The sequence below is a fragment of the Balaenoptera acutorostrata genome, unplaced genomic scaffold (assembly GCF_949987535.1).
Source record: "Balaenoptera acutorostrata unplaced genomic scaffold, mBalAcu1.1 scaffold_924, whole genome shotgun sequence".
Lineage (NCBI taxonomy): Eukaryota > Metazoa > Chordata > Mammalia > Artiodactyla > Balaenopteridae > Balaenoptera > Balaenoptera acutorostrata.
Window position 1 is genome coordinate 13,632 of NW_026645588.1, and position 27,015 is coordinate 40,646.

A 27,015-nucleotide genomic window follows, 5' to 3' on the forward strand; every position below is an offset into this window, starting at 1 on the left:
ATGAACACATTCCTAGAAACACGCATCCTACCAAGAAATACAAAATCTGAACAGATCTAGAAGTTAAGATATGGAATCAGTTATCAAAAATCTCCCAACAACTGAACGCCCAGCACCAGGTATCTTCATGGTGAATTCTACCAACAACTTAAAGAAGAATTAACACCAATCCTTCTCAAGTTCTTCCAAACAATTTAAGAGGAGAGAATGTATCTTCACTCATTCGATGAGGTTAACATTCCATCAATTACAAACCTAAAGACACTACAAGGAAAGTACACTACAGACCAATATCCCTTATGAATACTGATGCAAAAACCCTTTAAAATAATAAGAGACAGAACAGCCCATTATAAGGATTATACATCATGACCAAATGGGATTTATTCTTGCAAGGCAAGGTTGGTTCAACATATGAAAATCAATCAATGTAGTATAGCACATAAACAGATTGAAGGGACTAAACTCCATGTGATCCTCTTAATTGATGCAGAAAAAACATTTGACAAAATTCAATGCCATATTATGATTTAAAAAAAAAAAAAACAACTCAACAAACCAGGAATACAAGTTGATGACTTCAACATAACAAAGGTCACAGATAGAAAACCAACAGCTATTATATTCAGTGGTGAAATCTTTCTCCCTAAGATCAGGAACAAAGGAAGGATGCCTGTTGTCACCACTTCTATTCAGCAAAGTACTGGAATTCCTAGCCAAATAAGGCAAGATAAAAAATAAAAGGCATCTAAATCGGAAAAGAAAAAATAAAATTATATTTGTTCAGAGACAACACACAAGCACCAAAAAAAATCTGTTAGAATTAATAAATGAATTTAGAAAATTTGCCAGATACAAAATCAACACTCAAAAATCAGTTGTTTCTCTATACACTAAGAATGAAAAGTTTGAAAAGGAAAGTTAAAAAAAAATACCATTTAAAATATCATGAAATATAGTAAAAGACGAGGACTAACTTAACCAGCGGGACAAAAGACATGTACATTGAAAACTAGAAAACGTTGCTGAAGGAAATTAATGAAGACACCAATAAATGTAAAGGCATCTTGTGTTCACAGATTGGAGGACTTAATGTTGTTAATATGTCAACACGACTTAAGGGGATGTACGGATTAAAAGCAATCTCTTTAAACATCACAGTGAGGTTTTTTCAGAAGTAGTAAAATTCATCCTAAAGTTCATATGGAATTTAAAGGGCCTGAATAGTCAAAATAATGTGGAAAAAGAACAAAATTTGAAGTTTCAAATTTCTTGATTTCAAAACCTACTACACAACCACAGTAATCAAAATAGTACTGGCATAAACACACCTACAGGACGGAGAATAGGCCAGTGGAACAAAATAGAAACCCAGACGTAAACCCGTATATACATCACCAAATGATTTTCAACAGGAGTGCCAAGACCACCCAATGGGGAAAGGATAGCGATTTCAACAAATGGTACTGGAAAAACAATATCCACATTCAAAAGAATGACGGTAGACCCTTACCTTACACCACATACAGAAATTAACTCGGCGAATCAAAGACCTAAATGCGAGACCTAAAACTATAGAACTCTTAGAAGAAAGTTCTGGGAAGAAAACCATGACATGAAAGTTGACCAAGAGTTCTTGAATATGACACCAAAAGTGGAGGTTGTAAAAGAAATAGATAAACTAGGTATTCAAAATTTAAAAATACTCCTTTCATCAAAAAATAAAACGAACCTGCTGAATGGGAGAAAAGATTTGCCAATCCTATAGCTGATAAGGTTAATATCCAGTATGTATACACTTGTACACTGTTGGTGGGTATGGAAAATGGTGCACCCAGAAAGGAAAGCAGTATGGTGGTTCCTCAAAACATTAAAAATAGAATTACCATATGATCCCATAATTCGAGTTCCTATTAAATACTCAAAAAGAATTGAAATTATGAACTCAAAGAGTTATGTGTTCACCCGTGTTCATAGCAGAATTATTCACTATAGGCAAAAGGTGAAAAAACTCAAGGGTCCATTGAGGGATGAAGGGATATACAAAATGTGACCTATACAAACAATAAATCAATATTCAGTCTTAAAAAGGAAGGGAATTCTGACACATGCTACAACATGGGTCAACCTTCAGGCATTACGCTAAGTAAAATAAGCCAGTCACAAGAGGACAAATACTGTATGATCCCACTTATATGAAGTACATAGAGTAATCAAATTCACAGAGACAGAAAGTACAATGGTGGTTTCCAGGGGTGAGGGGGCAAGGGAAATGGAGAGTTGTTGTTTCATGAGTACAGACTATTATAGTTTTGCAAGATGAAAAGTTCTGTGGATGGATGATGGTAATGATAGCACAGCAGTGTAAATATATTTCATGCCTCTGGCCTGCACTCTTAAATTGTTAAGATGATAAATTTTATGTTATGTATATTTTACCAGAATTTTTTTAAATAGAGGAAAATTAAGACATTCATATAAAGAAACACTGACGAAGTTCATTACTAGTAGATCTGCTCAATAAGAACTGTTAAAGGAATCCTTCAGGCTGAAATGAAACGCAACTTGAAACCATATGAAGAATTAAAGAACAATGGTAAAGGTAACTACACAAAGTTTAAAAGGCCAACTCATTTGCAGTTAGGGTTTGTAACGCCTCTTTTCAAAATGTGATTTAAAAGACAAATATATAAAATAGTTATTATAAGGCTATTAATGGGCACACAATACATAAGGATGTCGTTTGTGACAAGTGCAGTGTAAACGAGGATTGCATACTACCGTGTGGTAGGCATAATTCAAATCCCTGCCTCAGTGAACTTACAAGTTACACTGTATATAATGGACCTTTGGTGTCAGTCTTGAGTATTAGAAACCATGATGTCAGACCCTAATGTGCCGGGGTTTATTGCATCATACACAGCATATGAACAAAAATCATATGAATGATCAAGCTTACTTTAAGAAGATCAACATGCTGTCATATATAGTTGGGTGAACACTTAACAATTGGCTTTGCTTTCTTCCACTGCTTCTTATAGCCAAATATTGTGCAGCTTCGTGACAGACTTTGTAGGGCACAAGGAGATCCAGCACCAGGACAACAGGAGTCACCTAAAGTTCCTTATGAGAGGCAGCAGCTGCCCAAGGGCAGGCCTGGACCAGTTGCTGGCCACACACAGATGCCAAGAGTTCCAGCTCAACAATACTATCCCCATGTGAGTGATATGGTCCAGATTAAAGGAGGAACATTTATGTATTTCAAATTGGTGGTTTTAGTTTCTTGAGTAAGAGACCAGTGATAAAACTAGACAACGTATTATTTTAATGGTTATAGTTTTTCTGTTCTTGAAAGTAGCATTTATGATGTTTTTAAAAATTATCCCTTTAATCTAGTCAAATAATTTACAAACTAGGTAAAATTAACTTCAGCTCTCTGGGGAGATTTCTTCTTATTTCTCCATCACTCCAGCTTAAATTACACATGTACATCTGTTCTTGAAATTTTTACAATTTGATTCATCTAACAAACTAAGTCAAGTAGTGGGAACAATTTTGTGGGTAATTTGGTCAATTTTTTAAAGTGTTTTTAGAAAATAGTCTCTTTTTAAGTATTATTTTCTGAGTCATTAGTGTGGTTTTACTATGTCTTCTGTATCAGCACAATAAAGAGTATCCAGAATACAAACATTTTTTTGGACAACTTTATATTAGAGAAAAGTGAGTGACCAAAGGTATATAAAGTTGTAGGTCATGGGGAATGTAAAGATGATTAAATAATTTTTATTAATAAACTAATTTATTTATTAAATTAAAATTACCAAATGGTTAGTGGCATAAAATGTGACCTCTTATTGTCTTTTACTATTTCATGTAGAAACTTATATTTCCAGACCAGCAGATAACCTTCATGTTCTTAAACAAAAAGTATATTTTCGTAAGTAATAAATGGTCTTGATTGATAACAAAGTTAGTAGGTACTCTGCTCATTTTATTTTTGAGATGAAACCACCTCGATGGCAGTCTCTCTTTTTTATTTATTTATTTAAAACATTTATTTATTTATTTATTTATTTTTGGCTGCATTGGGTCTTTGCCGCTGCGTGCAGGCTCTCTCCAGTTGCGGCGAGCGGGGGCCATTCCTCGCTGCGGTGCCTGGGCTTCTCACCGTGGTGGCCTCTCCCGGCGCGGAGCAGGGGCTGCAGGCACGGGGGCTCAGCAGCCGCGGCGCACAGGCTCAGCTGCTCCGCGGCACGCGGGATCCTTCCGGACCAGGGCTTGAACCCGTGTCCCCTGCACTGGCAGGCAGATTCCCAACCACTGCGCCACCAGCGAAGTCCCTCTGCCCATTTTAAAATAGAACAAATTGCTGATAGAATTGAAGGGGTCATTTTTACATTTTGTAGCAACCGTAAGCATAAAACCATGAAAAAAAAATTCATGCTCTTTTGTCTATTATGCTTTTGATTGCTACTTAATCAGGATAGATTACATTTGAATATAATTATAACTGTACTACTCTCTGTTTTGTTTTTTCGTTCATTTGACAAATACGAATTTAAGGGCCTGTCTTTATTCTCCCTGTTGAAGGGTATATTGGTAAACAAAACTAAATTCTCCACTCTTGTTGCTAGACTTCGAAAGTCTGTGACATAGATAGGGCAAATCAGGTGATGGCTGGGAAACTGAGAGGTGGAGAAGTCTAGCGACTAACCAGAGTTTTAAGACATAGAGCTTGAATTTGTCAGCATGGCTAGTTAATGGTTAACAGGATTGGAACTCCTAAGCTAAGCACCTTGAGTTTGACCTCACTGTGTCAGGGCACTGAAGTAAGGCGTTCTCTGCATGGGGAGAAGAGACTATTTACTCCTTATGTCCTTGGGTTTAATCTATCTTTCTGGGAAAATGTAAAAACCATGAAGGACTTTTATTATACTGTGACTTAGCAGTCTCATACTTTAAGAAAAGGAAAACAAATTCAGTCATAAATTATGCAGTGATTTTCGTGATTAAAGCTTATGATATGTTGAATGAGGACAGTGGCTTGTGGTTTTAAAGGCACGTTTATAGGCAGGAGTAAAGGGATTTCTGAAAGGGAAGCCAACTGAGTGGGAGTTCTCCTACTACGACCAGCACATCTTTGCTATTAATTGTTTATATGATAGAGTTTCTTCTACAAAGGTTTACTTGACAAAAGATATTCTGATGGCTTAAACAAATGTTTTTGAAAACCTCTGGACTCCAGGGTAAGCAACACGGTGTAGCGTGGCAGACACTGGCCTGGGAATCAGGAGACCTAGAATCAGTCCTAGCTCCATCAACAACAGGTTGTATGGGCTTCAGCCAGCCCCTTCAGTTCTCTGGGCCTTGGTTTTCTCAGTGGTAAAGGGTGGGGATCAGATTGGATGATCTTTAATATGCTCTGATTGTATGATTCTAAGCCTCATACGGAACTAACATAATTTTTGTGGCTCTAATGAAATCCGGAAAAGGGAGCTTATAGCAATATGTTTACAGATCTAATAGTAGCATGAATACAATTAGTGCTTCAAAAATCACTTTTTCACTCAATTACCTTCTTTTTTTTTTCCCCCCGGAATGTCTTCTTTCCTTCCCTACTTACAGAACTTACCTTTTCCCACTTACTCTTGACACTTGAACAGCATTGTTCTTTCTGCTTTGATTTAGTTTTCATATTGATTTTTCTACTGCCTCCCTTCCCCTGTTCTGTTGTGAAAGGTGTTTTTTTCTTTTGGAATCCCAGCTACCTTGAAAGCAATTGCCTGGCTAACATATGCTATCTTGCTGCTCTTATTTTTTGCTTTGCATCTGGCTATTAACGCCTGTTGGGTTTTTTGTTTCTTCTTTTAACATTTTCATGTTTTATGTTCTGTGATTGGTATTTCTTTGTTCAATTCAGGTTAGAATTGCCCCCACTGTCACTACCTGGAGCAACAAAACTCCTACCGCCCTTCCCAGCCATCCACCTGCAGCCTCTCCCTCTGATACACAGGTATATCCTTCATTATTCCTCTTTGAGCAGAATTCTGCTCACCTAAATATATAGTTATATACTCTCTACCCACCTCCCTTAAGTTCCCCTCCTCCCATCTATCTATCTGCTTATTGCATTTTAGTGCTTTTAGGATGCAAGAAGCAGTTTTTAGCACACTTAATTTATTTTCTTATCACTCTCCTCTTCTTTTGCAGCTCTAAATTGACTTGAACTAGAAAAACATCAACCAAGGTTCAATGGTTTAAATCTGATTTCACTGAATATTTTTTCCTTTCTTCTTCTTCCTCCTCCTCTTCTTCTTCTTCTTTTTTTTTGGCATCGTAGAGAAGATAATATCGCCTTGTGGCATTTATACTTATATTTCCAAAGCATTAGTTGTGGATGGACTTTAGTAGAGATGGAAAACCCTAGTGACTTACTATAAATATCATAGATCCTATTTTATGAGGCTGTGAGCATCTCTTGCCATTCATTGTTATTATTACTTTGGACCTGTCTAATCTTTAAATCACACAAAATGTGTTGCTCAGAAAATGTGTCTTGAAGAAGATAGTATGCACGAAATGCAGTTTTTTACACAACTTTTTTTTTTTTAATTCCATTTCAAAGATTATAAATCTGTCTGGCAAGATTCTTGGTTCCAGATGTAATCCTCCTTTTTACCATATTCTCATTTCCTAGGGAGAAAATCCTCCACCTCCAGGCTTCATAATGCATGGGAATGTTAATCCAAATGTTGCCGCAGCTCAGCTTCCCACATCTCCCGGCCACACGCACACCCAGGTGCCACCTTATCCACAGCCACAGCGTAAGTAGTGTGACCCTGAAGTCCTGTCACGGCAGCATGTCTTGTCTTATCCGGTGTAGTAACTGTTTACTTTGAAGCTCCAAAGCCATGATCAAATCAGCTGTAACAAGTAAAGAAAGAACCATTCTGTGTAGGACTTGAGTCCTTGCTCTAGCGAAGCATGGGTTTCCTTGGGAGGCATCCTGAATCAGCATGCGAGGAAACAGCTCCTGTGTCAGTCCATTCAGAACAGTTGGCTCTTATTCCTGAGCCTGTTAAAGAGAGTCAATTGTGCCATGATTTTGGTATAAAAAAACAGAATTTTAGAAATTATTTGGTACATATTCTTTTCCTTTAGGCAAGATGATGCAAACCATTTTTGGAAAATTGGTTCCAAGGGACATTTGTTGTCGTCTTCCATGTATTTAATTTTTTTAGGAAACAGACTATGTTTTAGAGCAGTTTCAGGCTCACAGCAAAATTGAGTGGAAAGTACAGGAAGTCTCGGTATACCTCCTGCCTCCGTGCACAGCCTCCCCACCAGAGACATCGTGAACCACAGTGGTCCATTTGTTACAGTCAGTGAGCCTACACTGACTCACCATTTTCGCCCAGAGTAGTTTATCTCAGGGTTCCCTCTTGGTGTCACTCTGTGAATTTTGACAAATGTGTAATAATGACCTTTCCCCTATTGGCTTTCATTTTTTTAAGAAACTATTTACACTTGCAAAGTAAAACATCATCTCTATTTTAAAATTTAAAATAAGCAAAAATGCAAATCTCAAAGTGGACAATTATATGACTGAACAACTACTATAAAACAAGAGGATCGTTACCTAGCAAGAACTAATCTCAACGAGCGTGTTCTGTGCTCATAAGATGGGTGTTCCTTTTTTTTTTATTTATTTATTTATTTATTTATTTATTTATTTTTGGCTGTGTTGGGTTTTCGTTTCTGTGCGAGGGCTTTCTCTAGTTGCGGCAAGCAGGGTCCACTCTTCATTGCGGTGCGCGGGCCTCTCACTATCGCGGCCTCTCATGTTGCGGAGCACAGGCTCCAGACGCGCAGGCTCAGTAGTTGTGGCTCACGGGCCCAGTTGCTCCGCGGCATGTGGGATCTTCCCAGACCAGGGCTCGAACCCGTGTCCCCTGCACTGGCAGGCAGATTCTCAACCACTGCGCCACCAGGGAAGCCCAAGATGGGTGTTCTTACTTAACATGAGTACAGATTTGATACAGCTTTTCACTCAGTGCTCAGCGTGAAAGTGCTGTCTTCAGGGTAGAATGAGCATAGTTCTGTTGGATTCCCTCTGCAGAGGTTCATATTCTGCCCATGGTCACACAAAAGGTAATGGTATCTGGGTTCAGGTCTTTGCATTAAAACACTAGTTGGCTGTCTGACTGCTTACTAACCAACTTTGTACAGTGTAAGAAATATAATAATTGTCTTGTCAGGGATCATACAGAGTTGCCTGTTAATCTGGAACTGTGCTCAAACCCAGAATTTGAGTAGCTGATGATTTTACTAGATGTTGGAGAAGGTATCTGATTCGTAACAATGGTGCTCACCCTACAGCTGTTAAGGTGGAAGAGGTCTTGAGCTGCCATCAAGCTCCCTTAACTTTTACTGTAAAGGGGACTGCTTTGGATGTGTAATTCCTGCATGGCTCCACCTGATGGCTAGTAGGTGTCACTGCAGTCTTCACAGGAACAGGATGTCTCAGAAAAGGGTCAGTCTTCTGGTTCTCGGGTCTGATGACTCAAAGATTTTCATAGCCAGCAGCAGACTGGAGATGGCAGGGTTCAAAGACTGGATCCAATGACTTTTGGCATAGTTAGGGCATCCAGACTATCAAAAGCATAACTTGTTTTAAGTGGGTAATGTTTGGTTGTAGCTTATTATTAGAAGAATTGAAAGTAATTTCCATAGAATGAGATAACTTTGGTTTTCTGTTGCTGTCTGAATAAATGTGTAACTAATTAAATTCTCTGCTCCTTCTCCCTGGTGTAGCTTCTCAGCCAGCCCAGCAGTATTCCTTCGGAACAGGGGGGTCAGCAGCGTATCGACCTCAGCAGCCTGTTGCGCCCTCTGCTTCAAACGCTTACCCTAACACCCCGTACATATCTTCCGCTTCGTCCTATTCCGGGCAGTCTCAGCTGTACACAGCACAGCACCAGGCCTCTCCACCTCCCTCCAGCCCCACTGCCTCGTTCCCTCCTCCCTCTCCCTCTGGAGCGTCCTTCCAGCACGGCGGACCAGGAGCTCCACCGTCATCTTCAGCATATGCGCTGCCTCCTGGAGCAACAGGTACACTGCCTGCTGCCGGCGAGCTGCCTGCATCCCAAAGAACAGGTCTGCGCTTGAAAGGGACTTGGTTTGCCTCCCTCTTTTATTTTTTCGTGATCACGTGGGTGCATGGAGGGGAATTACTTCTAACTATAAACTGGGCAATGTGAGGTATTGATTTAATTGTATAACAAATTCTAAAACTATTTCTAAAAGTGTGATTTTCCCATAGTGAACTTTAGTTGCTAAATGAGAAAAGCTTTAGAGCTTTAAAAGGGTAAGAGTATATAATCTGCCATTGAATTTAAAATAAGCGGTAAGAAATTAGTTGGCCAGATAAGTGGTGGTTGGACCTAGATTTAATTGACACTAATTTCTTTGCCAGAGTCAAACGATGCTCTGTGTTCTTCCTGGATTTTCAGTTTTTAAAATTATTTGTGCCTTAAATTCATTCATAGAGATGAAATAATACAGGGTCTTAATGAGGCAGTACAAATTTTGTAATTATGTTTGTTTGTAAAGGTGAGCAAGGATCTCGACGTGTATTGAAAGGAAAAAAGTGAAAGAATGCAACTCTGACAGAATCTCTAAGACAGCAGAAAGTATACAGTAGTGCAGGGATTCTGTCCATTAGGACAATTCTACCCTCACAAACATTTTGGAAATTTCTAGGCATTTTTGTTGTTGTTGACAGTGTAGTTCTGCCTGAAATTTTCTAATTAAAAGCATAATTTAAAATTATTTTTATAGTAAATACACATTTTATCAATTCTTTTTATCTTTCATGTTACAATTAAAACATTATATTAATTTTTTATGAGTAGGTAATATCATCTGATTTTCATGTTAGGATTGTAAAAGGGGCCTCAGAAGTACGTATTACAAAAAGAGATCAATGAATCGGGGCAAGAACCACTAACATAGTAAAGAATTCAGACTTTGGAATCAGACTTCCTGTGTTTGTATCACAGCTTCACTCCTTTCTAGTTATGTGACCTTGAATAAGTTACTTAACTTGAAGCCTCAGTTTCCTCATAATAGTAATAGTAGGTACGCATAAGCTTAGGAAGAGATTGAAAGCATTTGGGGACGGTGACGGCAAAGATAGCCGTGATGACACCTCGCCCAGAATTAGAGCTCTGGGCCTTTTTCTTTTGTCCCTGGTTTAATGTATACTTGTTACTAAGGGTATTTGAAAATAGTTTCCCTTTCAGATTATAATTGATGGTTTTAAACTAGAGGGGCAAAACAGAAGTGAGTCTTGCTTTCTAATACTGAAGTTGTTCCTGGAAGTCCAGTATATGTTTTTCTCTTTTTATCTGCTAAGCAGTAGCTTTAATAACTGAAAACACTGGTCATATAATAGGATTTATTGAGGAAGTATTTTTTTTCTTGGAAGTCTTATGGATCCAGAATTATACACATATCTCCTTCTCTCTTCTTTGATATATAATATTAAAGTCCAAAGTACCAAAAATCATACACACAATATGTATCAGCCTTTACTGCACAAATAAAATTTGTATCATTTTCAATACAGATATTTCAATAGATTGATATTTAGAGAGGAGTGTTCATTCAATTGTAGAGTTCAAAAAATTACCTTTTAAAACCTGGATGAGCGAAAACAGTATATATTCTGAATAGTTGGGTAATAGCTTGAGTGAAAGATGGATTCAAGTAAATCCCCACATAGGAAAGTGGTGCAGGGAAGTAGGAAAGCGAATTATCATTTATTGAACATACATTGGACATGTACCAGCACTGCTGCATATTTTCTTATTTCTCATAACCATGAGAAATAGGAATAATATTTTTTTTTAAAAATTGCCATGAGGAAGCTTGAGTTTCCTAGGGTTATGTATAATGTTTTCATGATTGCACGGTGATAGTCTCCAAGTTGAGATACAACTGAGATGCCCAGGTCTCTCAGTCTTCAGAGCCCATGTTCATTCTTCTTTACCAGATAGTCTAGTCCTGATGAAAGCAGTAGAAATAGCTATCAGTGTTGGAATTACAGAAGCATTTAGCATCACTATTTTAAGCATTTGTTGCTTCATCATCTAAGTTAAATATTTGCATGGGTATTTTTTTCCTCCTTAAGCTAAAGGGCATTTGGCCTTATAATAAAGTCTTTGCTTATGTACAAAGTAACAATATTCTAACCTGGCTGAGAAGCAGAGTAACTAATAGGAAGATGAAGCCATACATTTTTGCATTACTCAGCATGCACTAAGCTAGCTGCTTTGTCACCTCTTGCATGTTAGTAGTCCCTGTATTTTAATTAACAGAGCTTTACCTTATTTTATTTTTTGATTTCCTAAAAAGTTTGCTTAGGTTATACAGATAACTGTGACTAAAAGTTTTATCTTTGTTCTAGTATGTCTTCGATTATTATATCATGGTTTTCTACGGGACTTGGAAATTCCACGTGTCCGGTGGATTCTTCTTGATAGACACTAGGATTTTCAAGCCCTGTAACTACTAGTGAACCACAAAATTATGTGCACACTGCTCAGAGAAACTCATGTTGCAATCATCAAAACATTCATTCAGTAAATTCTTAATGAGAACCTGTTCAGTCTATAATCAGAATTATTCTAGGTACAGGTAGGAAGGCAGAAAAGTACAGTACATTTCTATTTCTAGTGAACAGCACATAGCTTTGTTGTAAGTTGGAACATAAAATTTGTATTTGGGCCAAATTTTGGAAGACATTAAATGTCAGGACAAGAAATTTATACTTCATACAGTAAGAAGAAACTTTCTAGTGGAGGAGTTTGAACTACTGAGAGGCATGGTCAAAGTGGTACTTTAGGGAGGTTAACCTGGAGGTGGTTCTGCAAAACAGATTGTGGGCAGCATGGCAGAATCAGAGGCAAGGAAAACAGGCTGTCTCCAAGTTCAAGGTATAAAGTGCTAACAGCCTCAGTTAGTATAGTGCGACATGTTTCAGTGGTGGCAGCACAAAAAGCAGGAAGTTTTCCTAGCTTTACTGTGCAGGATAAGTAAGATACTGCTTGTACCCCCCCCCACCTTTTTTTTTTTTGTCCCTGGTTTAATGTATACTTGTTACTAAGGGAGAGCACTTTCAAATGTGAAGGCCCAAGAAGTTTACTTAGAAAAATTTTCTGATAAAATGTCAAGCTCTCATGAAGCTGTTTTTGAGTAAACAGTATTAAAAAATGGAAAATTTAATTTGGGTATATATATATATATGTATATATATATAGTCTTGTGCTCCTTCACATAGAAGAGTCTTGAAGGGGCATAATAGTGAATATTTTCGTGAAACAGTGGGCTGAAAAAAAATTTTTTTTAATTTTCATAAACATTCCGTAGTCAAATTATAAGTACCTGGTTTTTAACCCTTTAAAGAAAGGAAAGGAGCATGATAGCCTTCCTTATTTTTCTTTGGATAAATCTGTTTTATCTCATGTCATTGGAAAATGACCTTAAGGATTCATTCTCTCTAAATTTAAATTTTTAATTTTGTGATGCCTTTTTAAAAATGTGACGTGCGAGGCTAACGGCAAAGGGGGAGGTGTATGATTAACAAGGATGCTCTGTCCTCTCCGTCTCAAATTATCTTTTAGCCAAAAGTCTCTGGATCATTGGCACTAATATTTTTCTGTGAATCCACTGAGAGTATCTTAGCCAGTGCCCAGATCCTACCATTATGCAAGGACACCTTGAGAAGGTTCCCATTGAGAAGTGAGATTCAAGTAAGGATGGTAGCAACTCCACTTCTGTATGTGAGACCAAGCGCTTCTCTCTTCCTCCCCTAAAGACCATGTGGAGGACTAATCCCTACACTAAGGTGGATGAGGGTCTCCAGAATCCAGTGACATGCCATATTCAGTTTTTAAGTTAATTTTCCCTTGATTTTTATTAATTTTTTACTGTAGGATTTTGAAAGGCCTCAAATAGTATAGAGAATAAAATTAAAATTATCTGTAATTCTGCCACCCATATATAACCACTAATAATTTAGGTGTATTTATTCCCTTTGTATGCATCTATGCACACATATATGTATGTATGCATATATTAAAGTTCTTTTAATGTAGAATATAAATAACATAAAATTTACCATTTTAATCATTTTTAAGTGACATCAAGTGCATTTACATTATTGTACAGTCATCACCACTAACTACAGAACTTTTTTGTCATCCCATACTGAAATGATGTAGCCATTAAAAACCCCCCGTTTTCCCCAGCCCCTGGTAACCACCATTCTACTTTGTCTCTATGTATGTATTCTAGGTACCTCATATAAGTAGTCATACAGTTTTTTCTTCTTGTAACTGGCTGTTTCACTGTCTTTAAGATTCATCCATATTATAGCATGTAATCAGAATTTCGTTTTTAAAGCTGAGTGATATTCCACTCTATGTATATATACCACATTTTGTTTATCCATTAACCTACACCATGGGCATTTTGGCTGTCGTGAATAATGCTGCTATGAATGTGAGTATACAAATATCTGTTCAAGTCCCTGGTTTCAGTTCTTTTGGGTATATACCCAGAAATGGAATTACTGGATCAAATAGTAATTCAGTGTTTAATTTTTTGAGGTGGTGGCCCTATTTTACATTTTCACCAGCAATGCGTAAGGGTCCAATTTCTCCACATCCACACCAACACTTGTTTCCTGTTTTTTTGTTTTTGTTTTTAATTCTTGCCATTCTAATGGGTGTGAAGATAGTAGTATCTTATTGTATGCATGCATTTTTAAAGAATTGAGATCATAACTCCCACATACACTCATAATTTACATCTTACTACTTTCCTTAATACTACACCATGAACCATTTTCCAATGTTCTTTAAAGTCATTGTCATGTTTAAAAAGAGAGTAAGAAAGAGATTTATGCCCATTTTTAAGGTTTTTTGAAAAGGTAAAAAAGATTATCTTCCCTTACTAGTTTTATGAGAGAATTATGTCCAAGATTAGACTGTGCTATCTTTTTTTAAACATATTGACCAAGAGTACCATTTTGCACATCCATAATGAACCCCCATAATACTGTCTCTTGTAGATATTCACGCTCTTCATTTAGTTTGCTTTACCTAGTGTTGCTATTAAAGTGTGTCTCCATAAAGTAGAGGTTAATTTAATTGTTTTTTTTGTTTTTTGTTTTTTTTATGGCTGTGTCGGGTCTTCGTTTCTGTGCGAGGGCTTTCTCTCGTTGCGGCAAGCGGGGGCCACTCTTCATCGCGGTGCGCGGGCCTCTCACCATCGCGGCCTCTCTTGTTGCGGAGCACAGGCTCCAGACACGCAGGCTCAGCAATTGCGGCTCACGGCCCTAGTTGCTCCGCGGCATGTGGGATCTTCCCAGACCAGGGCTCGAACCCGTGTCCCCTGCATTGGCAGGCAGATTCTCAACCACTGTGCCACCAGGGAAGCCCTAATTGTGTTTTGAAAAAGTCATATTTAAACAATTTAAAGATATAAAAGCAAAAGTATTGAGGGGTTAGAATCATAGCTAAGATAAAACTTTTAAATTGATCAGAGATTTGAACAAGGATTTTCTGGGCTGAAATAAAACATATTGCTAAATATATTGCATGGTTTGAGGTTAGGAGGGGCCAGTTAGGCATATATTTTGGTGTGAACTTTGATTATTGTACAATCGTTATTTTCAATTCAACAGGCAGCCCACCCTCAAGTTATGACGGATAGCCAACTGGCTATATGTTCCTGTTGAAAATCTTTTTGTGTCTTATTTCATTCAGTTTTACTCGTAACTTTCCATTTAATTTGATTTCATTATAACTTTGGTGTCATTCTACCAAAGGGTCATATGAAATTGTTCCACATACTGTTTTGTGCTGCTGATAGTTTGTGAAATCAGGATACCCACTCAGGCTTTAATATCCAAGGCTAAGATCACTGCCACGAGAGGTTAGAGGAAAAACTGGTCTCACCTTCTGCTCCCACGTTTCACGGGGCTAGAGAGGAGGCATGTTGTTGAGACTGCTCCCTGAAAAAAACGATCAAGGCCAGGGTACCTCCAGTACTTTTAGGTTTTTCACACCGTCGACTGCCCCCGCCCCGCCCCAATACCAAAATCCAAGGATGCTCAAGTCCTTTATATAATGTGGTGTAGTATTTGCATATAACCTACACACATATACTTTTATGTCTAGATTGCTAATAATACCCAATACAAAGTAAATGCTGTGTAAATACTTGCAGCAAATTCAAGTTTTGCTTTTGGGAACTCTTTGGATTTTTTTCCTTCCTGAATGTTTTTGATCCTCAGTTGGTTGAATCTGCAGATGTAGAACCTGGGGATGGACTGTATATTGTCCCCCTCAGCCCAGAAGCTGAAGTCTGGTGCTAGAGAGTACATCAGTAGTTTCAAGTCAGGTCTGTCCTCTGTCATAACACACACACAGTGACTCCCAGGGATTTATTAACTGTAGTGCTATGAGGTCATATCTTGCATGGGAAGTTAAATTGTAAAGTCATCATTTAAGACAAAATTAAGAAATCACTTAAGAGTCCGTGATCACCCCTTTCTTCAGTTAAGCCCTCACGAAGAAGTTGCTTGTGGTGAGAAGCCATATTGCATGAGAAACATCTATCCTTAGCTCCATCCAGAGAAATTCCAAACTGTGGGATTAGTTCTCCCACCTCACAGTTTCTCTGGGGCATGTGCTTCTTGAGTAGAGCTCGAACTGAATTGAACTCACTAGTCAATGCTATATACTCTCGATTCCTCTCTCCCCAAGTTCAACTATCATAACTCCCACATACTTACGGGATTCCCGTAAGTTGTATGTGCATATGATGTATCCCGTAAGTTGAATTCCCGTAAGTTGTATGTACATATGATGATCTACACTGCATGCTTTTGATTGGAGACTGGGCCTGGACCAATCCTGAACATCCGACAATTTTGGAATTGCTGTATTAGTTCTCAGCCTTCTTTCCTCTTGTCCACTGCCAGAAACTTCAGTTCTTTTAAGAGAAGCAGTGATTTCTGGAAGATTTGTGCTAAACAGTCTGCAAGTCTGTATATTCTTATAGAAGAGACCATATGAGATGGTTACATATTTACTGGGCCTGTTCCCATTTATGCTCATATTCATGGTGTGACCCCAGAAATTACAGTTCCTCCAGAATGCAGATCCTTGGGGCCTCCCAAATCCAGCAGTAAAGAAGCACCTCCTTGTTAAGATCGTCTAACATGCTTATTATCTTTAACAATGTAGTGTTGAAGTCTGCACGACAATGCAGAAATCCTCCCATTTCTCTTTAAAACCCTACTACTTAAAGAGGATTTAGACCAGCAGCATTGGCATTACCTGGGAGCTGGCTGAAGCAATAGAATCTCAGGCCCTACGCTATACCTAGTGAATTAGAACCTGCATTTTTGCAAGATCTTCGACTGATTTGGATTCACAGCTTTAAAAAATACTAAAATGGACACAGTTATAATATGTTAGGAAGTGCTCTCATAAATGAATTAGCTTTGCCCACAAACTGATTACTTTCTTAATTAGATAGAAGCCATTTCATGTGACTTGATTAAAAAGTAAGTTTTATTCCCTTATAAAATTAGTTTGTTCTTTCTTGGGGTTGATGGAGGGAGGAGAAACAATTATAAAATGAGTAGAGTTTACAGTTTGCAGGGCAGAAATAGAGACACAGATGTAGAGAACAAACGTATGGACACCAAGGGGGGAAAGTGGTGGGGGGGGGGTGGTGGTGTGATGAACTGGGAGATTGGGATTGACATGTATACACTAATATGTATAAAATGGATAGCTAATAAGAACCTGCTGTATAAAAAAATAAATAAAATTAAATTCAAAAATTCAAAAACAAAATGAGTAGAGTTTAGAATATCTTTGATGATAATACTGTTTAAGTGACTTTTACATTTTGTCTACAGAAAATCAGTCTATGCAAGACCAGGCATCTATGTTGGAAGGTGAATTAGTTACAAAATATATCTTTGGAAATCTTTGAATCACTGACTATAATTAATGAATGGATATTCACAATTATGCATGTGAACTTTAAAGCCGATAATACCCTAAATCTGATCAGTTCTTAATGGAATCAAATCTTAGAACTGACTGAATTAACATAGTGACACAAATGATCTTGAATCATAAAAGTTGTCTATTTTATATAGACTGAAAGACAAGGCTATACCAAGATTGTCTTAGATATAAGAAAGATTAGAAGGTGATGGGAGAGATTTGAATGATTAGTCTGTGTATAATGAGAACTTTAAGAATTTGTTAAGCAAATAGCAGCATGTGGTTTAATATTTTGTGATTACCTCTTGAATGTTTTGAGGCTATTTGTCGTTCTGTCTCCTAGTCACCTTGTAGAAAATTAATTCTACTTTTAAAATCAAGGCAAATGAGTGCATGCTGGTTAGGAGAAGATCTTGTTTTTAAAAAATTTCTATGACATTATTTTCTTTGGTTTGCTAAGCAATTTTGTTGTGATTTAATATCGTAGATATTAATAAAACAAGCAAAAGTAAAATACTGAAAGAATGTTTATTGAAAGAAGAATTTTTTGCTTTTACATATACACATACACAAAACTTAATAAGATGTAAAATGATTATATTTTGATTTAGTAATTATCTTATCTCTGGCATGTTTTATTCCTTTTTTCTTTAAAGATACAGGCATTCAGGGGCTTCCCTGGTGGCCCAGTGGTTGAGAATCTGCCTGCTAATGCAGGGGACACGGGTTCGAGCCCTGGTCTGGGAAGATCCCACATGCCACAGAGCAACTGGGCCCGTGAGCTACAACTACTGAGCCTGCGTGTCTGGAGCCTGTGCCCCGCAATGGGAGGGGCTGCGATAGTGAGAGGCCCGCGCACCGCGATGAAGAGTGGCCCCCGCTTGCCGCAACTAAGAGAAAACCCTCACACGAAACGAAGACCCAACACAGCTATAAATAAATAAATAAATAAATAAATAAATAAATAAATAAAGTAGCTATTAATTTAAAAAAAAAAAAAGATACAGGCATTCAATAAAGATGTTTTAAAAAAATTTTTTTTAAAGATACAGGCATTAAGTACCTTAATGAGTTCTGCTACTCCTATTCATTTCTCACTTTGAGATGACAGGTTTTGGGAGATTTGAGGGGTGAGGAAATTTCCTAAAGGTGACAGTAGTTTAATTTTATATTTGCTGCCAGCCTGGAAATTTTTTTTGGGGGGGGGGGTATTAAAAAAAAAAATCTTACCCCAGATATTTGAATGCCTTTTTCTACTTTATAGGTTGTTCTTAACGCAAAGGTGATAAAACATACTGGTGTTGCGTAGTTGGGCTCTGTTTTTTTTAACAGTGTTTCTACCATGTGGATGATTTGGGTATGCTGAATTGCTCTCTGGGGAAATAGGAGATTGCCACTTTTATTCGTTTTTTGTGTGTTGAATATATCAGAAGCCTTTTTTTTTTTAGCAGACTCAGGTGATTTATTTTTTCTTTCTTAGGAGAGAATTGTTTGAAGGTTGTATACCAATATAGACATAAAAGCTTCACTATCCTTAAATTTAGTACAACTCTTTCACTTTAAAAGGAAATAATGTCAAGATATGCTGCTTTCTAAGCCAAGGCCCTGTGATTATTAGAGGTAATGAGTTTGAGAGTCCAGGGCTACATAGTGATCCCAGCAGCTCAGCTGGTAAAACTTCTGTGACAGTTATCTCAGGGTGAAAGTAAAATTTGAAGGTATTATATGATGGATACAATTTAGTTTTCTTCTTTTCAGGATTCTAAAGGAAAATGCCCTCTATTATCTGTTATAGGTTATATGGTATTTGTCTTTCTCTTTCTGACTTTACTTCACTTAGTGTGATAATCTCTAGGTCCATCCATGTCGCTACAAATGGCTAACTCCCTCATTTAAAGCTGAGGAGATGTTGTCATCATACCGTTTTTTTCCTTACTCTTGGTGCCTTTTATTTCTTTTCAAAGATGCCTGAGAACTTTACGCCTCCTGTTCCCATCACATCACCGATCATGAACCCCTTGGGTGACCCCCAGTCACAGATGCTGCAGCAACAGCCTTCAGCTCCAGGACCACTGTCAAGCCAAGCTTCCTTCCCGCAGCCACACCTTCCAGGTGGCCAGCCCTTCCACGGCATACAGCAACCCCTCAGTCAACCAGGCATGCCTCCGTCTTTTTCAAAGCCCAGTATTGAAGGTGCCCCTGGGGCTCCTATTGGAAATACCATGCAGGTAACAGTAAATCTGTGGAAGTGGGAGATGGCTCTATTTCGGTATGTTTTCTTAACGTTTTAACTTTTATGGTTATACCTTTATTATTACCTCAATTTGATTTCAATTTAGACAACTTAAAAATAATACCTTTTTTTTTAAGCTTGTTCATGTATGTGTATTATTTTTCAATGACAAGGCCATATACAAACTTTCTAGAAGGAGCTTATGTATTTACTAGTATATGTTAACAGTAACTTGGCAATTACAGTATTTCATTTGATCTAATCAGTAGCCACAATTTAAGATCAGTTGAATCCATATTTGCATCCAAGGTTGCTAAGCAGAAGCTGTTTCCAAAGGTTTTTTCCTTTAAAATAGAAAATAAAAATGTAATGAGTTATATATTTTCTTGTGTATGTGTAAGAGCTAATAATATAGCCATATCTTTAGATGGAGATATAAATTTGTGCTTGCTTTTCACATACAAACAGCTAGTTGGCAGGGCTCTAGATGATGAAAAATCTATCATATTTCCATATAACTGACTTAGACATACAAAGAGAAACATTTTGATCTATTCATGAAAAGTAAAGAGGTTGGGTCACAGCTCAACATAAGATGGAATCAATTCCTGCCCAAGTATAAAACTAGCTCTTCTGTCTGTTACTGTCTTTGACTCTCTGAAGTCAAACTTGTAAAGATTATATCTCTACCACAAGACTATGTTTTGCTGTTAAGAGATTTCTGCCTAAGGAACTTGTAAACATTAACCATTGCATTATAAACACAAGTGTTTTGATGCAGATGGGAGGACCCTCTTCTTTCCACGAGAATATATAAAATTACAGAGATGCACTGTTAATTTTTTATAATTACACGTCTGTGGTGTTTGTGAAGCCATCCACTTTTGTTTAGAGCTGGGTGCTCATGCTGTGCTCACCTGGGCCAGAACCCCAGTTACCGCTGAAAGGGAGAGCTGCACGGATGCGTGTGTTCAGCCAGGCCCTAGTGTCCAGCTTCCTCTCCACCTGGATGTCTCTGGGGCACCTCACACTTAACACATCCAGAATCTAACTCATCGTCTTCCTCCCAAACCTAGTCGTCTTTTGGTGTGTCCTGTTTCAGCTAATGGCACCATAACCCTTCCTATTTAATCCAGCCAAAAATCTGCGCATCATCTTTATATTGTTTTTCCTTTAACCTGTTTTTCAGAGCTATCCCCAAGTCTTGTTGATATTACTTTAAAATCTCTCTCAAATCCCTTCTCTACATTTCCAGTCTAGTCCATGCTACCTTCGCCTCCAGTCTTAAGCAGTGCAGGACCCTCTAGTTGGTCTGCCAGCATCTACTTTGACCCATCTCTTATCTGGTCTTATCTCCTCATTGCTTTAAACGTTACAGCTTCCCATTGTTCTCAGGATAAAGACCAAATATTTCACATTGTCTGGAATCTCTCAGCTCACACTCCTCCTTGCTGCTCTCTCTGCTCCAGCTACAATGACCTCCTTTCAGTCCCTTGTATCATGATCCTGCCTGTGTACACGGTTCTTCCCTCTGGAATGCATTTCCTTCCCCATTTAACTGGTTAACTCCTACTTACCCTTCTGATATAACTTCCTTAAAGAGCCTTCCCCTCAATTAAATCCCAATTATATTGTCTATTGGTTCCAGTGATGTTAACTTAACCACAGTTGCTATTTTACATACATTTATGACATTTTTAAACATTCTCTCTCCTCCATCAGCCTGTAAACTCCCTGAGGGATGAGATCATTTCCGTATTGGCTCACCAATACCTAGCCAATGCCTAATACATGATTGCCTAATGTTTTCTATGAATGAACTAATCAGTCAAAACCTTAAACACTTACACATTCCTTCTTTGTTTTCCCATCTGTACATTCAGTAAGATCATGGTCTCTTCTGTCCTCACCTTTGGTTTAATCTTGCAGTTTGATAATAGCCCAGTTAACACCCTCCAAGAGTAAACCAAAGAATAGAAGAACGTCAGGATAAACAAAAATGAGCCAGCAAGCAAAGCAAGCAGCCACTCCAACCAGCCAACTTTGTAAATGCCTTGTTCTTTTCCTTTCCTACTGGCACAGGTCTCCTTCCCATCAGTTATACGAAATAGTGATCAACGTATGTTCCATAATTAATCAAAAACTTTATATTCATCCTATTTTTGAAAATAGAAGCTGTAGAAAGAGTACCTGTATCTTCTACTGAATATCTGATTTTTATGTTCGCTTATCCCAAGTGATTTCACATGTTAATTTTTCATTTGATTTTGAATAGCCTATCTACAAGGTCGTTGGTTTCTCTTTATCACAGATTCAGGGCTTTGTGTATAGGTAACTTCTGGTCATTTCTAGTCATTTTATGGTATTATTTATTCCAGCATGTGCAGTCTTTGCCAACAGAAAAAATTACCAAGAAACCTATTCCAGATGAACACCTCATTCTAAAGACCACATTTGAGGATCTTATTCAGCGCTGCCTCTCTTCAGCCACAGATCCTGTATGTATTTTTTATTTTGCTTAATTCAAAGACTCCCTTATGGAGCGCTTCTATAATGATTGCTTAAAGTCTTACAAGATGTATTTTGAAAGTTTATGCAAAAGTAGTAAAGCTAGCACTTATATACAGTTTGCTGTACATATAAAAACACATTCAACTGCTTTTTACATATAACTTTAATCCTTAAAACAACCTCATGGTAGGTAGGTTTGTCATATTTACTTACAGAGGAGGAAATTAAGGCAAAAAGCAGTTACGTAATAATTAAGGCAGAGCCAGCATTCGAACCTAGTCTGGCTCCAGAATTCATGCTTTCCACCACTATGCTGCACTGAGTCTCATCGGCAAACCTTATGCCTAGCACAAAAATACAACAGAACGGTGAAACTCAGATTTGGGGTTTCTTTCTGAGCTTACATCAAAGCTTTTAAAAGTAGATAGACAATCTTTAACCTTGCAAAGACCTTAAAAATAGTTCAGTGCTTTAGATATTGGAGTCATATTCATAGTCAAAATAACTGATTTTACTCAGTTTATTAGAGGATGACTGTATTGGCAACAATAAAAATTCCACAAAGCCAGTTTTGTTTTAGATGAAATTTCACTTTCTGCCAACAAACATTGAATATGTTTATTTAGTCACTGGCCGGTTGTCTGCTTGAAAAGCAGCTTCTGGAATTTGTTGTTTCATCAAACACTGAGTATTAATCTGTGCAGCCTTCTGCCCGTCTTTTGGAAAGCAGTTCTCTGCACTGAAAGTGTCAGGAAAGCAGAGGCAGGGGAAAGGTAACATAAACCTTAGCGCCTGGCATTCTGGGAGCGATGGAAAGACGAAGCTAGGAACAGAGAACAGGTGAGGCTGTTAAACAGGTAAGTGTACAGTGTCTCCTAGGCGGACAGGTCCTCATCATACAAAATGGAGGAATCCTAATAAAAATGTGGGAAAGCTCCAGTCTTCCTTCAGGCATGAGTTAATGTAAATAGAGGTTGGGAGGACACCTCGTACATGGCCTAGCTTAATAAATTTTTGTTGAGCTTCACCTCCTCCAGGTCACCATATCACCTTCCTTCTGGTTACCCAGGACCCCTGGGCAGAAGAGAAAGACAAACTGTTCCTGTCACTAGTTGGGGAGGAAGTTCAAATACCGCCCAGGACTCCTGCTGGTAGCTAGGTGGGATTAACTTTGAACCCTCCACAAAAGTCCATCTTAATCAATACTTGACATCATTTTTATAGTATGGCTTTATTCTTGTTTCCACTTCAGTTATGTCCAAACAGCACAACGTAATTTTGCAGCACAGCTTAGTTTGTAAGGTTATCCTCGATGGCGTCACCTCTTCCGCACTCCTCTTCTGACACACTGACATTCCCTCCTCAAACACACCAAGCACGTGTCAGCATCAGAGGCTTTGTACCTGTGGCTCCTTCTGCCTGGAACTCTTCCCCACAGAGCTGCATAGCTCTTGCTCACTTGTTCCTGGTGTCTGCTCAGATGTCCCATTAGCCGTCAGGACTTTCTTACCACGTCATACTGCCAACACTGCTGACCCCCTTATCCCGTTAACTTTTCTTCATGGCACTCACCACCATCTGACATACAATATATTGATTATTTAGTGTCCTTTCCCCACCCCAATAGAATATGAGATCCATGAGACACAACACTGTCCCAGCATGGCGTGTAGTAGTCACTCAGTAAATATTGAAAAGCAGTGTCACTTTTAAGGCTGTTGCATAATGTAGATATTAAGTTAATCACAGTATAATTTTAAACCTTTACTTTTAGGATAGTTTTCTCTCACTATACTTACAGTACTAGGATGAGGGTAGGAGGACTCCTTAATTTTAGAACTCATTTTAACACTTCCCTCTTAATAATCTTAAGCCACCAAAAGATAATTTTCTCCTTTTTTTGGTGTTTTAAAGGCCCAGAATAAGACAGGATTAAATGTACCAAATGTGACTGAGTGTATAAGTAGTACTTTTGAGATTCCAGAGTTCAACTGTATGCTTGCCTTCTAGCGCCCATAATGTTCATTTTATTTAATTTACAGTAACTGTTAGACCTTCCTTTCTGTAGTACACTGACCCCTTGCTGCCTCCAGGTGGCCCTTCGTGTTGCCTGTGCACACAGTGTAGATGGGCACTCACTCACCTCACGTGAGCCGCAGTCCCCGTGAAATCAGCCAGTGCTCCACTTTGCACCCTAGGAGGAAGGCTCTCACTTTCTTGCCCTCCCTGCCTTAATAGATACTGATCTCTGTTCTAATAATCTGTTCAAGTTCCTCGGTCCTAGCTATCTCCATTTCTTTAGAAAATGAAGCTGTCCAACATCATGACTGTGAGGTTTAGTGAAATGACGTAAGGCAAGCTCTTGGGATAAAAGTTATTGTTCATACATAACATACCTGTTTTTTCTCTCCTGCAGCAAACCAAGAGGAAGCTAGATGATGCCAGCAAACGTTTGGAGTTTCTGTATGATAAACTTAGGGAACAGACAGTAAGTTTGTGGGAAAAGAAGGATTTATGATAATCATTTATTCCTGGTTGCTAGTAAAATAAGTGTCTCATCGGCACTTGCATGTAATATATAGTATGCTTGGGGGCAAAATGATCGTGACAGTTCATAGAATGGGCTTTTCTCTGTCTAAATCTTGCATTTCAGTCACCGGGGAAAAGGGGATAGGGCAGTGTGTGTGTGTGTGTGTGTGTGTGTGTGTGTGTGTGTGTGAGAGAGAGAGAGAGAGAGATTAAGAGGGAGAGAGAATTTTTAACCTTTTTTATGACAAAGAGCAGATATACAAACTGGCTTGTACTGGTCCTACGGTAACTGGCCTTCTATTCATTTTTATATGTCCCTTGAATTAAGAAATCAGAGAGTGGGCAGATACTCTGTTTTCCAGAGACCAAATCTGTAATCTCTTTCATAGTCTAAGACTCTGATCCTTTTCTTTTAGAATAGCTATTACACAAAGGCAAAGCCAAAGGTAGCCACAAATTGAGCAGATCAATGTGTATAACTATGAAGATGGTCGGCAGTAAGGAGTAAATGCCCTGTGTGTTCTGTTCTCTTGTCCCTCCCAACCTCTCCATTCCTTTCTAGAATTGTTGTGTTTTATTAATGAAAGCACTAGGAGAGAAAAAAGAATTGAGACTTTTTCACATTTTTGCATTTTAACATCTCTTCCCCATTCCCCATATCAATGCCATCAGCTAAAAATAACCATTTGTCTCATGAGAACCAAACCAGAGAAAGTTGATATAACAGTGGAAGTGGCGTGGCCCATGGACTGATCCAAAATAAAGTCTTCTCTGAAAAGTATGGACATGTATGCCAAGTAATGACATGGGGGGAAAAAAACTAGAGGTCTTATGATTTTCAGAGATGACAGGATTATGAAAAGCAGTTAAGAACTGGCAAATTGAGTACATGATGAGGACTGTTGCCCTCCTAATGGCAGTGGACCAGAAGTGCAAGGTTTCTATTGTCCACAAGGTTTTAGAGTAAATTGGGCCCCTACTTCGAGATGTCATGATTAAGAATCGTGAAACTCCTTCATGTACATAGGAAAACTTTTAAAAGGTGTGAGACAGTTATCTAAAATAATTTAGTTATTTAAAATATTTGTTATCTAAAATAAAATAATAAGAAAGCTCTTAAGTGGAGCGAGACATTAACATTTCAACTTGGGGAAGGAAATCTGGCTTTTCTGTAAGAAAATACCTGGCTTATCATACATGTATAATTCGTAAATAATTCCTTACATAAATCATTTTGTCATGGTTCTATTTTATAACTTAAGTGTTGGTTGGTCCGAGAATCTTTCTAGAAATGCTCACCAGTTTATACATTTTTGAAATAATGTTTATTTCAAGCTCCTCTTAAATATCAGGGTTTAATGTTTATAGAGGGTCTCATGGAAAATTCTTCCTTAATTTAATTCTCTCTCTCAATTCCACCTTTATTTCAGCTTTCACCAACAATCATCAATGGTTTACACAACATCGCAAGGAGCATTGAGACTCGAAACTACTCAGAAGGATTGACCATCCATACGCACATAGTTAGCACCAGCAACTTCAGTGAGACCTCTGCTTTTATGCCAGTTCTCAAAGTTGTTCTCACCCAGGCCAATAAGCTGGGTGTCTAAAGGATGGCTTCACTCTCAGCCACTATTGCCGTTTTTCCAAAGAAACATGTTTTAAAAAACGATAAGATGTGGACCAGTCCTCCTTAGCATGTTTCCATAGCAGCCAGTCAAGAACATTTACATTGTTTCTGCAGATATACTCACCTTAGACCTGCTCAAAACCCTGGTGCTTTCTTTTGTTGTAATCTTTGATTGCCTGTGATGATTTTCCTATTCTGCAAATAATGTATTTCCTGGATTACACATAGTATGCTTTCCTGAAGTATTCTGATAAAATATGGTTTCTGAAACCTCAGGTTTACTTTTTGGAGAAGGAGCCTTTGGTTATGTGTAAAGCAGAGCTGCAACTAAATTTCTTTCATGTCTTCCCTACTTCCTCCGTGTCAATCATATTAAAGTGTGTAATCCTATTTATGTGTATGTAGTCTTTTTTTTCAACAGCTACTCACAGTTTAGTTTAATCTCTATTTTTTGTGGCTTTGGCTTCACTTTGGTCCTGAACAAATAACTAAATCTAGAGGCTGCTACATAGATGTTAGCAAATATTAATGAAAAGTGGGATCACTAGTTTCAAGTATCTATAGGAAAAGATTGAGCATTTTCATTGTGTAGGATGCATTGAACTTTTTTCTGTTAATGTTTTCAATATTCTGTTTGAGTTTTAAGATTGAATTGTCTCCATTTTATATTTAGAAACTTATTCATCCATTTTTTAAAAGTTACCTATTTCTCTGAGGTATTTAAGTTCAGAAAGAAAGCTTTAACTTCTGTCAGCCTCCTGAATCGACATATTTTCAGACAGTATTTTCATCAAATGATTTTATTGTAATCTGTCTTAAGAACAGTGTGGTAAACAAAAGATAATGGTCCCCAGAAAATCTTGAGGAGAATTAGATACTAATAATTTTCGTTGTTTAAGCAATTTTACCTAAGTGAGTTGGAAAACCAGAAGATAAAAAGTGTGACTACTGTGAAGACAGGTGCTGTTTCAAGGACTAAGTGCAGTTCATCAGGCATTTTGCAGCCTAAGTGACAT

At 38.0% G+C, this 27,015-nt stretch overlaps 1 protein-coding gene across 1 annotated transcript; it reads left to right on the forward strand.

The window, feature by feature from the left end:
• Positions 1-2,593: 2,593 nt before the first annotated feature.
• Positions 2,594-26,389, forward strand: LOC130706632 (protein transport protein Sec31A-like). Its single transcript, XM_057539328.1, has 11 exons — positions 2,594-2,602; positions 3,042-3,218; positions 6,698-6,824; positions 8,815-9,156; positions 17,003-17,041; positions 17,753-17,790; positions 17,825-17,938; positions 19,061-19,324; positions 21,708-21,827; positions 24,257-24,328; positions 25,800-26,389. Exons 1-11 carry the CDS (start codon positions 2,594-2,596, stop codon positions 25,977-25,979), a joined length of 1,482 nt encoding a protein of 493 aa, XP_057395311.1. The 3' UTR covers positions 25,980-26,389.
• The last annotated feature ends 626 nt before the right edge of the window (positions 26,390-27,015 follow it).